The sequence below is a fragment of the Typopeltis vanoorti genome, chromosome 9 (genome assembly GCF_054136105.1).
Source record: "Typopeltis vanoorti isolate ZY-2024b chromosome 9, IOZ_Tvanoo_1.0, whole genome shotgun sequence".
Lineage (NCBI taxonomy): Eukaryota > Metazoa > Arthropoda > Arachnida > Uropygi > Thelyphonidae > Typopeltis > Typopeltis vanoorti.
The window spans coordinates 65,419,982-65,432,074 of record NC_143557.1 but is presented as its reverse complement, the minus strand read 5'-3'; the positions used below and the strand labels follow the sequence as shown (position 1 = coordinate 65,432,074).

General features: G+C 35.0%; 1 protein-coding gene across 2 annotated transcripts in view; it reads left to right on the top strand.

Annotated features, from left to right (window-relative positions):
- Window positions 1–12,093, top strand: part of APP-BP1 (Nedd8-activating enzyme E1 regulatory subunit APP-BP1) — a 316,563-nt gene that overhangs the window by 110,486 nt on the left and 193,984 nt on the right. For both annotated transcript variants that reach the window (XM_090398384.1, XM_090398383.1), the window contains one exon: window positions 7,998–8,107. In XM_090398384.1, coding sequence (XP_090254510.1) covers window positions 7,998–8,107 — 110 coding nt within the window. The remainder of the gene's footprint in view (window positions 1–7,997; window positions 8,108–12,093) is intronic.

The following is a 12,093-nucleotide window of genomic DNA, read 5'->3' as shown; positions in this document are numbered from 1 at the left end:
TCATTGACATAGCTTATTGATTTTCTTGGTTTGGAACAGCTCATTCTAAGGGTTGTTATTCTAAGTGAGTGAAGTAGTAAGTACTGATGAAATTAATAGAATAGTCACTAGTAAATTCATACTGATATTTCCATGTTGTTTCTCAAAAACAGTAGACAGCAATCTGAGAGGTTTTTATACAGTAAGATATGTTTAATCCAAGATTTTAATTGTGCAATTCTCTGTGCTTGTGTTAGCAAACATTTTATTTTAAGGATTACTTTATTTGACTTATGATATGGATATTTTGTAATATTTCAGTTAAATCAAAAGGAGTACTTTTAGTTGAAAATTGAGGACTTTTCTCCATCAACTATGAGAAAAGGATTAGTGAGTTTTGTAAATTCAAGTTTAAATGGCTCTGTGAAAGGATAGATTTGCTTACTTGAGATAGATGCCTACTCTTGATACTCCTTTTTCATCTATTATCTTGAGGACTATTCTATAGGTGTTTTATTGAGTGCACTTTGCAATTAATCTTATGAAAGGAGGTATTTAAAATCTTAAAGGCTATCACTGGATTGCTTCTGGGATAGAGGCACAGATACTTGTGATTTTATCTGGCTAGCAACAGTTTTTTTTTTTGTTCTTAATTTTAAAAGGAAATAATTTATTTATGTGCAGATTGGACGAACAAGAGAAGATGGTGTTCTTAATAGACTTCGGCATTTTAGAAGTTAGACTAAAGTTTGATTGAAGTTTTATCTCTATTACTTATTATAAAATTTGAATACAAAAGAACAGAAAAATGCATGTAATAAAAAAATTACTAAATATAATAATAATTATTTATCCTCAGTTGTACACACACACACACCCCTACCTAATTATGTTTTATTCTAGTTGCTGAGTGACTGCATGTTTAGAATTCTATTGTGATGCACCTGTTTTTCTGTTCTTTTCAATACAAAAAAACAACAACAGAAAATGCTATGTGCATGATGTAATAACATCATATCAGCCCACACTGATGACATTTTACAATACATAAAATGAAATATTTATGATTAATCAGTAATATTTATTTTACTGTGGCCTACTTGTTTTGCATAATGTTAACCAGTGTGAATGTGTGTGAGAGAGAGAGGATATATCTATGTATATAAATTTTAAGACGTTTCTTAGTAATGTGTTTGATCTTTTGTAATTTGACTCTTGAGTTAATATTTAATTTTGAATTGATTAGTTAGAATGGATTGGAGGATTTTATCACATGCTTAAAACACTTAACAAAAGAAAATAAATTCTGTAGAGCAAAACATACCTGATTGGGGATGTTTGGGAGTGAAGTGTATCAATTAGTATTATTTCTAGTTCTCTGTGGAGTCAGGAGACTCATTTGGGAGGATGATTCTCACATATATGATATGACAATATGTCATATCAAAGCTAGATATGACAATACATGTCATATCTAGCTTTCAAAAGCATTTATTGTTGGAGCATTTGCTTTCAGTGCATTTCACTCATTCACCAATCGACATGTAAAAAATGTCTTTTTCAGTTCCTTACTTACTTGACTATTATACAGTTTCCAAGGATGGCCTTTCATTATCATAAGTCTCTCCTGTTCTCCTGTCAATTTCTACAGAGCTTGTTCTCTTAAATTTCTTTTTATTCAACATTCCAGTCCTGAGACAGTTACTTGCTTCTTCATACATTCTTCTTTCTGACATTTCCTTATCACCCACAGGTGATCAGATCTGTGCACAGAAATCCATATGTGTTCTTATTATAGTGAAATTATCATCTTGCCTCCTTATCTCTGCTTGTCAGTATCCCTCTCATGATGGTAGCAATTTTCTGGGTAACCTTCACAACTTTTGCAATGTGTTCCTTAAACTTTAGCTCCCTATCTACCAACACTCTAGTTCTCTTGCCTCCTCTACCTCCTAGAACAAAATTCTTCCAATAAAATTCATTGCATTCCATATGCTCTCCAAAGCCTGTGCCTTTCCACTTGTCAATGCTGAACTGACATCTCCATTTGTAATCATAATAATCATGTTATTACAAGAGAATTTTAATAGGATGGTACCCATTGTACCATCCTATTAAAATTCTCTTGTAATAACATGATTATTATGATTATCATTATTATACAGGTATCTCCATGAAGTCAGAAGACTCAGTGCACAAGACCGACACTAACTTTTATACACACAATATATAACACAATACCTCTTCTTAAACTTGTTTACTATCAAGGTGCTCACAACTCATTCTGGCAATTCATTCAACTTACTCACACTACAAGAAAAAAATCTAGTCTACACACCCTTATTAACCATATTCTTACACAACTTCCAGGGATGAACTCTAGTTTTCTCTCTCTCTCTCTGTTCATTTTGTATTGACAAATTTCCATTGTGTCAGTCTTATAGATACCCTTTAATACTCATAAGTTTCTATCATGTCTCCCGTTTTCCACCTATCAACTAAACTTTGCAACCTACACACAACTTCAGGCTATTCTTTTAGGGGACATTTCACAGACCTGTCATCAGCTTGTTCGCTTGTCTCCGAATCCTCTCCACAGCCTCCTAATCGACAAGAAATCCAGGTGACTGAATCTGTGCACAGTAGTCAATATGCAGCTGAATTATAGCCTAAAAAAGGGGATCATAATAATAACCTCTTTATCTTTACTTTTTAGTATTTTTCAACATCCAAGTAATCTTTTGAGCTATTTTACCCGCTTTTGCAATATGCCCTCTGAATTTCAATTCAATTCTCTTCCCCCCCCCAAGTTTCTAGTCTCATCAATTTTCTGCAATCCATTACCATCAATATGATGTACAGTATCTCCATGGAGTCAGAAGACTCATTATGGGGAAATCCATTTATCAGTCTTCCTTCTTGCTATGTGATGAAAAAAAGTTTTTTTGAAGACTGTCAATCTACTATCATAGGGAGCATTCTACAGACCTGCCATAATCTTTGTCACTCATTTCTGGATCCTCTCTACAACTTCTTCACCACAGAATCTGGGAGTCCAGATCTGTGTGCAGTAGTCCAGATGTGGCCTTATAGGGGGGGAATAATACCCTCTCTATCCTTGCTTGTTAGTGTGTTCTTGAATAACCACGTAATCTGATGTACTGTTTAGGTTACCTTTGCAATATGCCCTCTAAACTTCAACTCCCTATCCACAGTTACACCCAAGTCCCTGGCTGCATAATTTTCTTGCAGTTCATCAGTATAGTACACGGCTTATGATCTCTTCTCAAAGTGCGTCACCTTAACTTGGCCACAGCCACATCAAACTGGTAGCCATTTACTTTTTCCCATACTGCTAGTCTCTTTAAGTCTTCCTGCAGGATCTCTGAATCACCTTCATTTACCATTGCTCTTCCCAGTTATTTAGTATCATCAGCAAACAGTTGAATATTTCTTGTCAAATAATTTCTTTTATCATTGATATGCAAGTTAAACAACGACAGACCAAGTACCCTGTTGTTACACCACTGGTCACCTGTCTTTTTCCTGGACTCAATTCCTCCATAAACCACTCTCTGATATATGTACATTAGCCACTCTCTAATTCAAATTGCCAGATTCACATTCATCCCCATTTGCTCCAATTTATGCAATAGAGTTCTATGTGGAATCTTGTCAAATGCTTTTGCAAAGTCTAGCAATAACACTGAGTAGCCATTGCTCTTATCCAATTCCATTGTCACTTTATTAAAAAAAGTAAGCAAATTACTAAGGTAAGACCTATCCTTCACAAAACTATGTTGTCTTAATAGAGTATCATATTCTACCCACCCAGTCCTGGATTCTGCCTTTCACTAATTTCTTCAATATCTTAATCACCACTCCTGAGATGTTCATTGGCCTATAATTTGCTACTTCTGTCTTGGAGCCTCATTTAAGAGAAGCTCATTTAAGAAGGCAAAAGAGACCGACTATTTTGCCTTCTTTCCACTTCATTAAACAGCTTGGTCAGAGGAGCTGATAATTCCCTTACACATTCTCGTAATGCATGTAACCTTTTCAACCCAAAGTGCATAACCTTACATTTTGCAACATTAAATTGACAATCGTTATCCTTTGTCAACACAATGACAATTTATTTAAATCACATTACAGGATATCCACACCATCTTTATCACCTATTGCCCTGTCCAGTTTTGCATTGTCTCTGAATATCCCCCCCCCCCTCATACAGAACCCTGAAATACTCATATCCATGCTACCAGATTCCCACTTCCCATTTGTTCCAGTTTTTGCAATAGGTTAGCCATTTCCCTTATCTAATTCTGCTGTCACTCTATAATAAAACGTTAGTAAATTAGGCAGGACCTATCTTTTACAAAGCTTATCATATTGTATTGTATTGTATTCCTATCCATGCATACTCCTTATTTTACCTTTAACCAATTTTCCAGTACTTTACCACCACTCCTAAGATATTAATTGGCCTTAATTTGCTTCATCTGTCTTGGAGCCACCTTTATGTAATGGAATTTCCTCTATCCTTTTCCTTTGGAACTTTGCCAGAGCTGAGACAGATTTGACAATTTCATCAGAGGTGTGCCAGTTCTCTTACATGTTCATGTAACACATGGGCAGATATGCCATCTAGTCCCACTGCTATGTTCACATTGATATTTTTCAATATCCTGTTTTATCTACTTTATTTCTGATATCAGATTCTGTGCTATCAGCAAATGCAAAATCTTCACCTGGGTGATTCACCTTTGCAAAGTGATCACTCAGCAACTCAAGTGTTTCTTTTGTTTATGTCACCTTTCTATCATCACCATTTATTAAGGTCATTCTTCCATAATGAAAAAAAATTCTTCTGGATTTACTTTGGCATGCTTAGCTAATTTTCTTTCATAATCAGATTTGACCTTTCTCACTATACTAATCACTCTTCTTGTTTACACTTTGTACTGTTTGTGAGTATGCTGATATCACCTTTTTGTTTATATTCCCTCCACAATGTTTTTTGCTTTATATCTCTAATCATCCATTTAACCCCATTTGTCTTATCCTTCTGACTGTGAGTATGCAGTTCTGATACTGCTTCTCTCAAACACCTCGTGACCACTTTCAATGCACTGCTGACATTCCTTGTAACTTCTCAAGCCATGGTGCTACTCTAAGATGCCTCCTAAGTCTGTCATAATCATTATTGCCCCGACAGAAAATTCCAAGTTTATCATCCCCAAAAAAAAAGACTGCATAGTCACTCTCTCTGATTGGAGGCATAGTCTATCTTGATTATGGGTATCATCATCTGATGCTGTTATCAGATCCAGCACTCTCAAACCCATGGTCCCATCCATGATATGCTGTCTCAGGTAATTATCCCTTAGCAACTGTATAAATTTCACTTCTATCTTGCCCCCCCCCCCCTCTCTCTCCAATCTATGTCCCCATAGCTGAAGTCTCCCATAATAATTGCTTGGCCTGCACTCATTGTGCTAATCTGCCAATGTATGGCATCCACATCTTTCTGTGGACCTTCTGGTCTATTGCATGGTTATCCAACAATATGTTTATCCTGTTGGTTTTTATCTTGCACCATATAACCTCAAATGAACCATCTCCACCAGACCTAAAATCCTCTTTAACTTCTGATTTTATTGGTTGAAGTTCTTCAGCTATTATCTATCTGTGTTACATTATTAATTTTTGTAAACCAGTTCTCACTGATGCCTGTAATTTTTGTTCAAGCCAAGCTAATCAATGCCAAAATCTCCTCTCCTTTATTTCTAATATTTCTGGCATTCATGTACATGCCTTGTTTAATGACATTAAACAAGGGTGACTGTCATTACCAACCTATTTAAATATGAAACCTGCAAAACTACATTCACCATTGCATTATCATTTCTACACACACACACACACTTGCCTCAGCAGTGGCTGAACCCACACTTGACTGCACCCCCCCCCCCCTTTCTAATACATCTAGTTTCCCTGAGTTTGTACTTTCACCCTCTCACTAAACAACACTCTCTCTCCAAACACCTAACTTCAAAACTATTTAAAACCAGTCGATCAGGCATACAGAAGTCCTTTCATCCATCAAGTTTACTTTTGGATGGCTTTTCTTCTCAATTCACTCTTGTCATACCGAGGCAGTAGAGTTGTCATCCTTATTTTCTCACTCTTCTTTTTTTCTTCTATCAGCGTCTCTTATATCTTCTCTCATTGCATGTATCTCAACTTTCAAATCATTCATCAGCCAAAATAAATGATCATTTCTTTTAATCTGTAAACCAACATCTTCACTAACATCCTTCATCTTCACACCTGGAAAACATGCTTTTGTCACATTCTCATTAGGTTCACCTCTTATTGAATCTCCATACAATACATTCTCACTCCTAATTTCTTGCACGTTCATACTTTTCCCATTCACTTTTCTTTCATTCTCCCTCCTGATTACCACATTTTGTTTTTCCCTCCTGATTACCACGTTTTGTCATTGCTCTAGTTTACAATTTTTCTGTGAAGGATGTCTTGTAAGCTTGCTATTTCACTCCTTACTGTCACATTACCTTTAACCACTTCTTTCATGCTCTCATTCGTATTTCACACACCATTGTTCACTCTTTCCACATTCTCTCTATAACACATTTGATATCTTGCCTTACATCATTAATGATAGTTGCTTCATTCTCCCACTTTCCATATGACTCGCATTTCTTGAACTCACACGCGAAACATTTCCAACAACCTTCTCTTTTCGCTCTCGCTTTTGTACCATAAACCATTCACTCTTGGCAATGAGTACATAGAATGCACATTATGTGGTATGAAATCCCTCATGCTAAATTCAGTGAACACACACACACACACACACACACATAGTCTAAAGTAAATAAAATACTACCAAATATAATTACTAATATTTGCTAAAATAAAAGGCTTATCTGTAAGTCACATGCAGCATAACTTCTCAGAGCTTCCTGAAATTGCTCTCTAATTTGTCATTAGTGAACAACTGAATATCTCCTCTGAAACTTTGAACTCTGTCATCAGTATATTGACTAAACAACAGAAGTCAAAGAGCAGAACCCTGTGGTTTCCTGCTTGTTACCTTTCTCTTTGGAGACACTGCATCCCTATAAACATCTTGCTTGTTTCCTTGTTCCTATCAGCCAACCATCTCTGTATACCAGTTTATCAACTGACTATTCTTCTCCATTGTATTCAGTTTCAACTATAGTTTGTTATGTGATATAATGTTATCCTGATAGCAATCATATTCATACATATCCATCTGATTTGAGTGTATTAGATTTATCACTCTACATGTTAATTTTACAATGGTCTGCTATTCAGCCCTAACAAGCTTCTGCAGCAGTCCTTCCATGGAAACTGTAGCTTTGAAGTTCACTATACCTGTGGATGATGTCCTAAACTTCTAGTTTTTGAGAATTCAGTAGTGAAGGACAGGAAGATTTTATATTTGTTTCCATCAATTTGTGTTCTGCATGATTATTTCTTGAGTTTCTTTTCATCATCACATTTCCATCTTTTAATGATTGTCAGCTGAATTTATCTTGGAGCTGTAATTACACATAGTGTCTGACTGATAATGGCAACGTAGGACATCGCAGTGCAAGTTGGTTTACTCTGAACCACATTCATCACGTAATATTGTATCCACTCATTTGGCATTTATTTTCTTGCATATTTATTCCTTACTGTGCCAATTGTTTTTTTATTGTTATGTAGCATTCAAGAAAATTGAGAATATCTGCATAATTTTTGCAAACACAAATGCACTTAAGAAGGATAAGAGAGAGAGAGAATTTTACCGAAGTCATACTAAAATTCAGTGCTTGAATTTTCTTCTTCATTATTTTAAGAGATAATAATTTTTAAAATCTAATTATAGAATTTTAAAATACTTTATTTTCTCTTTATTTTTGGTTTTTATTTAAAAATATATTTCATTTATTGATTAATTACTGAATTTTTATTTTTAGTGATTGAATCACACCCTGATAATGTTTTAGATGACCTACGTCTAGATATTCCATTTTCTTCTTTACAAGAATATGCTAACTCCTTTGATTTTGAAAAAATGAGCAATAAGGTAAGTTTTGATTTAGAATTTGCATTATCCAATATTTAATTAGCTTTCTATTATAATTTATCTTTCGTACTTGACATTTGTGTATATTTCTTCATGAGCATTGCTAATATTTTTTGATAAAAATGAATGTTTATTATATCAAACCATAATATATTATATAGCAAACCACTTTTTTTTCTTCTTTTTTTGAACAAACATTCAAGCAGTGGTGGGCAATGGTTTTGAGACAGTGAGATGGAGGTTGACAAGAATAGATATTTAATTGCATGTTGCTTCTTGGATGTTTATTTAATTGGATGTTGCCAGAGAATGTGGAGGGTGGTGATGAAGAAATGTATAAGCAACTTGGGTTATTGAACAAGGGAAGGGTGATTATTATGAATCATTTTAATTATGGTGATATAGATTGGAATGAAGAGATAGCATTTGGGAATAAAGAAAATTAATTTCTAGAGTACTTAGAGATAGCTATCTCAGGCAGCATGTAAATGAGGGCATGAGACGATTGAGAGTTTGTAGATCTTATCATTTCATCAGAGGATGCAATTGTAAGTGAGGTTTCACACTTCCCTCCAGTTGGTGAGAGTGATCATGAAATGATCACCTGGGTTGTGGCTAGCCACATGAAAGTTTCTGTGAAAAAAAAAAAAGGTATATGTGGAAGTACGAGGCTGGTAATTATGACAAGCTTAGGAGACAGCTTGGCGCTATAGCATGGAATGAGAAGTTTAGTGGTAAGGAGATAAATGCCACTTGGGAATTGACCAGGTGCGGCTCATGCATAGGCACTGCGGAACTGCAGCATCCCCAATTTTTCTCGATATATAAATATATTTATTAATTTATTTATATTTGCTTGTAATATTTAATTTTATCATCAACAATCCTATACAATTCTCTTATTTTGTATAAAAAATAATAAAAATCCATCTTGTAGCACTTAGGAGGACGAATGACGCTAGCAGCACTGTGTTTACCACAGTGTCAGATTGCTATGCACGTAAGCATATGCACGTCATAGTGAGATGCAAGCTATTAGTGTAATGCGGCACTGTTCGTCGCACAGTTACACTGTTGTTTATATGCAGTTTGCGCCAGTAGTAGAGTGTTCGTAGTGCGTATCGTGTTTACTCCATCTCTTTAAATATTTGGACATTACAATTAAAGGATTTAATTGTAATGTCCAAAACTTGTAAATTCATTCCTTTAATTACAATTAAAGGAATGGATTTCATTTTTAAGTAATTTTGAATTATACTAAACTGTATAATTTTATCGATAATAAACAATATTTTTTCATGAAACAAAACAAGAAGAATATATTTTATTTTTAAGTAATTTTGAATTATACCAAACTGTATAATTTTATCGATAATAAACAATTTTTTTTTCATGTTTAATTTTTAAAAAATTTTTTACCATAATTTTGATATGTTATCCAAACATGTATACACTGTACTTACAGTGTGTATGTGTATTTCCAAAGTTGCAGCATCCCCATGATTTCAAGCCACGAGCTGCCACTGGAATTGACAAAGAAATACATAACAGCATCAGTGAATGAATTATTCCAAAGATCAAAAGGCTGAATAAAGTAGATGTAAAATGGATGAATGGGGGGGGGGGTTAAGCATGAAATCTGGACGGAGGCTTTTGGAGGCAGCACAAAATGAATAATGGTAATAATTAGTTGCATGAAGAGTAAAAAGAACATACCAGGAGAGTGACTCAGTTGGTAAGGACAGCAAAAATTCAGTACAATCAGAAATTAGAAACCACAACAACAAGAAAAACCTTTGTGAGTTTTTTTTATATGTGGCAAGTAGTAAGAATATGATTATGGTAAGATGATGTTAATGGATGAAAGTGGGGGATTGGTGACTGCTGCAGAGGACGTAGTTGATGTATTCAGTGAGCAGTTCATCAGAATGTTTCATTTTCATTGTGAAATCAGAAACTCAAGTGTAGAGAATGAAATGAGAGATTTAATGGTGAACAAACAAGAGGTATATGAGGAGTTACAGCACTTGATGGCAAAAGTGTTCCATTTCACAAAGGTTCAATAAGGCTAAAGCAACAAATTATAGGCCTATCTGTATATCTGGAGTTGTAGTTAAGGTAATGAAGAAGCTGGTGAGAGATAGGATACAAAAATGGGTCGATAACAGTAGTATTCTTTGTTCTTGTTAGCATGGGTTTGTTAAAGGAGGTTTGTATTTTACCAACTTGCTCATGTACTATAACAAAGGAGATGGATATTCAGTGGTGGTATACTTGAATTTTGCAAAGGCTTTTGATAGATTGTCACACCACAAGTTGGTCACTAAACTGAAGCAGATGGATTTGGATAACAGACCTAGTGAGTTGGATAGGTGACTGGCTATCAGATAGGTATTAGCAAGTTGCATATGGGGGGGTCACTATCTCAAAAAAAGGGATCTCTATGTGCCACAGGGATCTGATTTTAATTTGCATATTAATGATATTGGGATAGGTTTAACTAGTGACTAGTTTAACTGTTGCACATGATTCAAAACCAGGGAGAGTGATGAATTAAGTAGATGTGACCTTACATTAGGACTTGAATAGATTGTATAAGTGGCCAAGTATGAAAATTGTTAATAAGTATGAAACTTTTAATTTATTGTTGCAAAGTTAAGGTTCAGAAATTTGGTAGGCAACAATTGAATACAAAGTATACACTTAGTGGAGAAACTTTGGAGGAAATTGAGGAGATAAGAGACCTGGTGGACAAGGATCTGAAGTTTAGAGGTCACATTGCACAAGTTGTGAAGACATCACATCAGAGTATGGTAATGATGTGGATGACCTTAAAGAGATTCTGGTTCCATTGTTTTAAGCCTTGATCAGGTCTCATATGGATTATTGTGTGCAGATTTGGTCCCATTTTCATGGTGATGAGGATAAATTTGAAAGGGTCCAGAGAAGACAGACTAAAGTTGTAACTGGTCTTTGGCGATATGAGGATAGATTGAGGGAATGCAGTTTACAAATCCTTGTGAATAGGAGTAAAAGGATATGATTGAGACATTCAAGTTGATAAAGAGTTGCTACCAGGTTAATGCAGAAGAATTTTTCATATAATGGGAGAAGAGGGTAGAACAAGGAGACGTACCTAGAAGCTGTATAGAGAGGATGTGAGTAAGGGCATAAGGAGCACGTTCTTTGCATTGTGAGTAGTTGGTGAGTGGAATGCTTGCCTGACATTGTGGTGAATGTAGATGCATCGAATGAGTTTAAAGCACACTTTGATGGGCGTTGCATGTCGCCGTGCTTGCCTCCTGTGATGATTCTTTTGACTGTATGGAGGTCTGGTTTTAATAATAATAAAAATAATTTAAATTCATAATATAACACAGAATTATATATTGTGCCAACTAGAATACTTCATGTTTCCTGATTTTGTGTTTGAAGTTTCAAAATTCAACTGTTATTTTCTGTAATGGAAGTTTCAAAATTCAACTGTTATTTTCTGTAATGGAAGTTTTACTCAGATTCCCGCATACATCCAGATTTTGCTATTTATTTTTATTTTGCTAATTCTTTGCATGATTCATTATTTACTTTTATTTCATTTTTTGAATTGCACATTTATGGTATGAAATTTGGACTCTGTTCAGGTTGGTTAATCTCAACTGAAGGTATTGCATCCATGTGAGTGTGTTTTCTTCTGGTATATTTCTCATAAGCATTAATTATAATGAAGAGCCAAAGGCTTCAATTCGGCGACATGAACTTATTTAAGTTAAGGGATATTATATCCCATATTGTTTCTTAGCCGAATAAGAAACTCAAAGAGTTTCATGCTGAATATAGAAACTATATAAAGTTTGGCGATTCCAAACATAAGCAAATACCTGGATAGTGCAGCCCCCTGACCCTTAAAGGTAGTGCAAGCTGAGGCAACTCATATAAAGGGTGGATCAAGCTCTGATCACTATTCTTGATATTTACCCATAATGTGA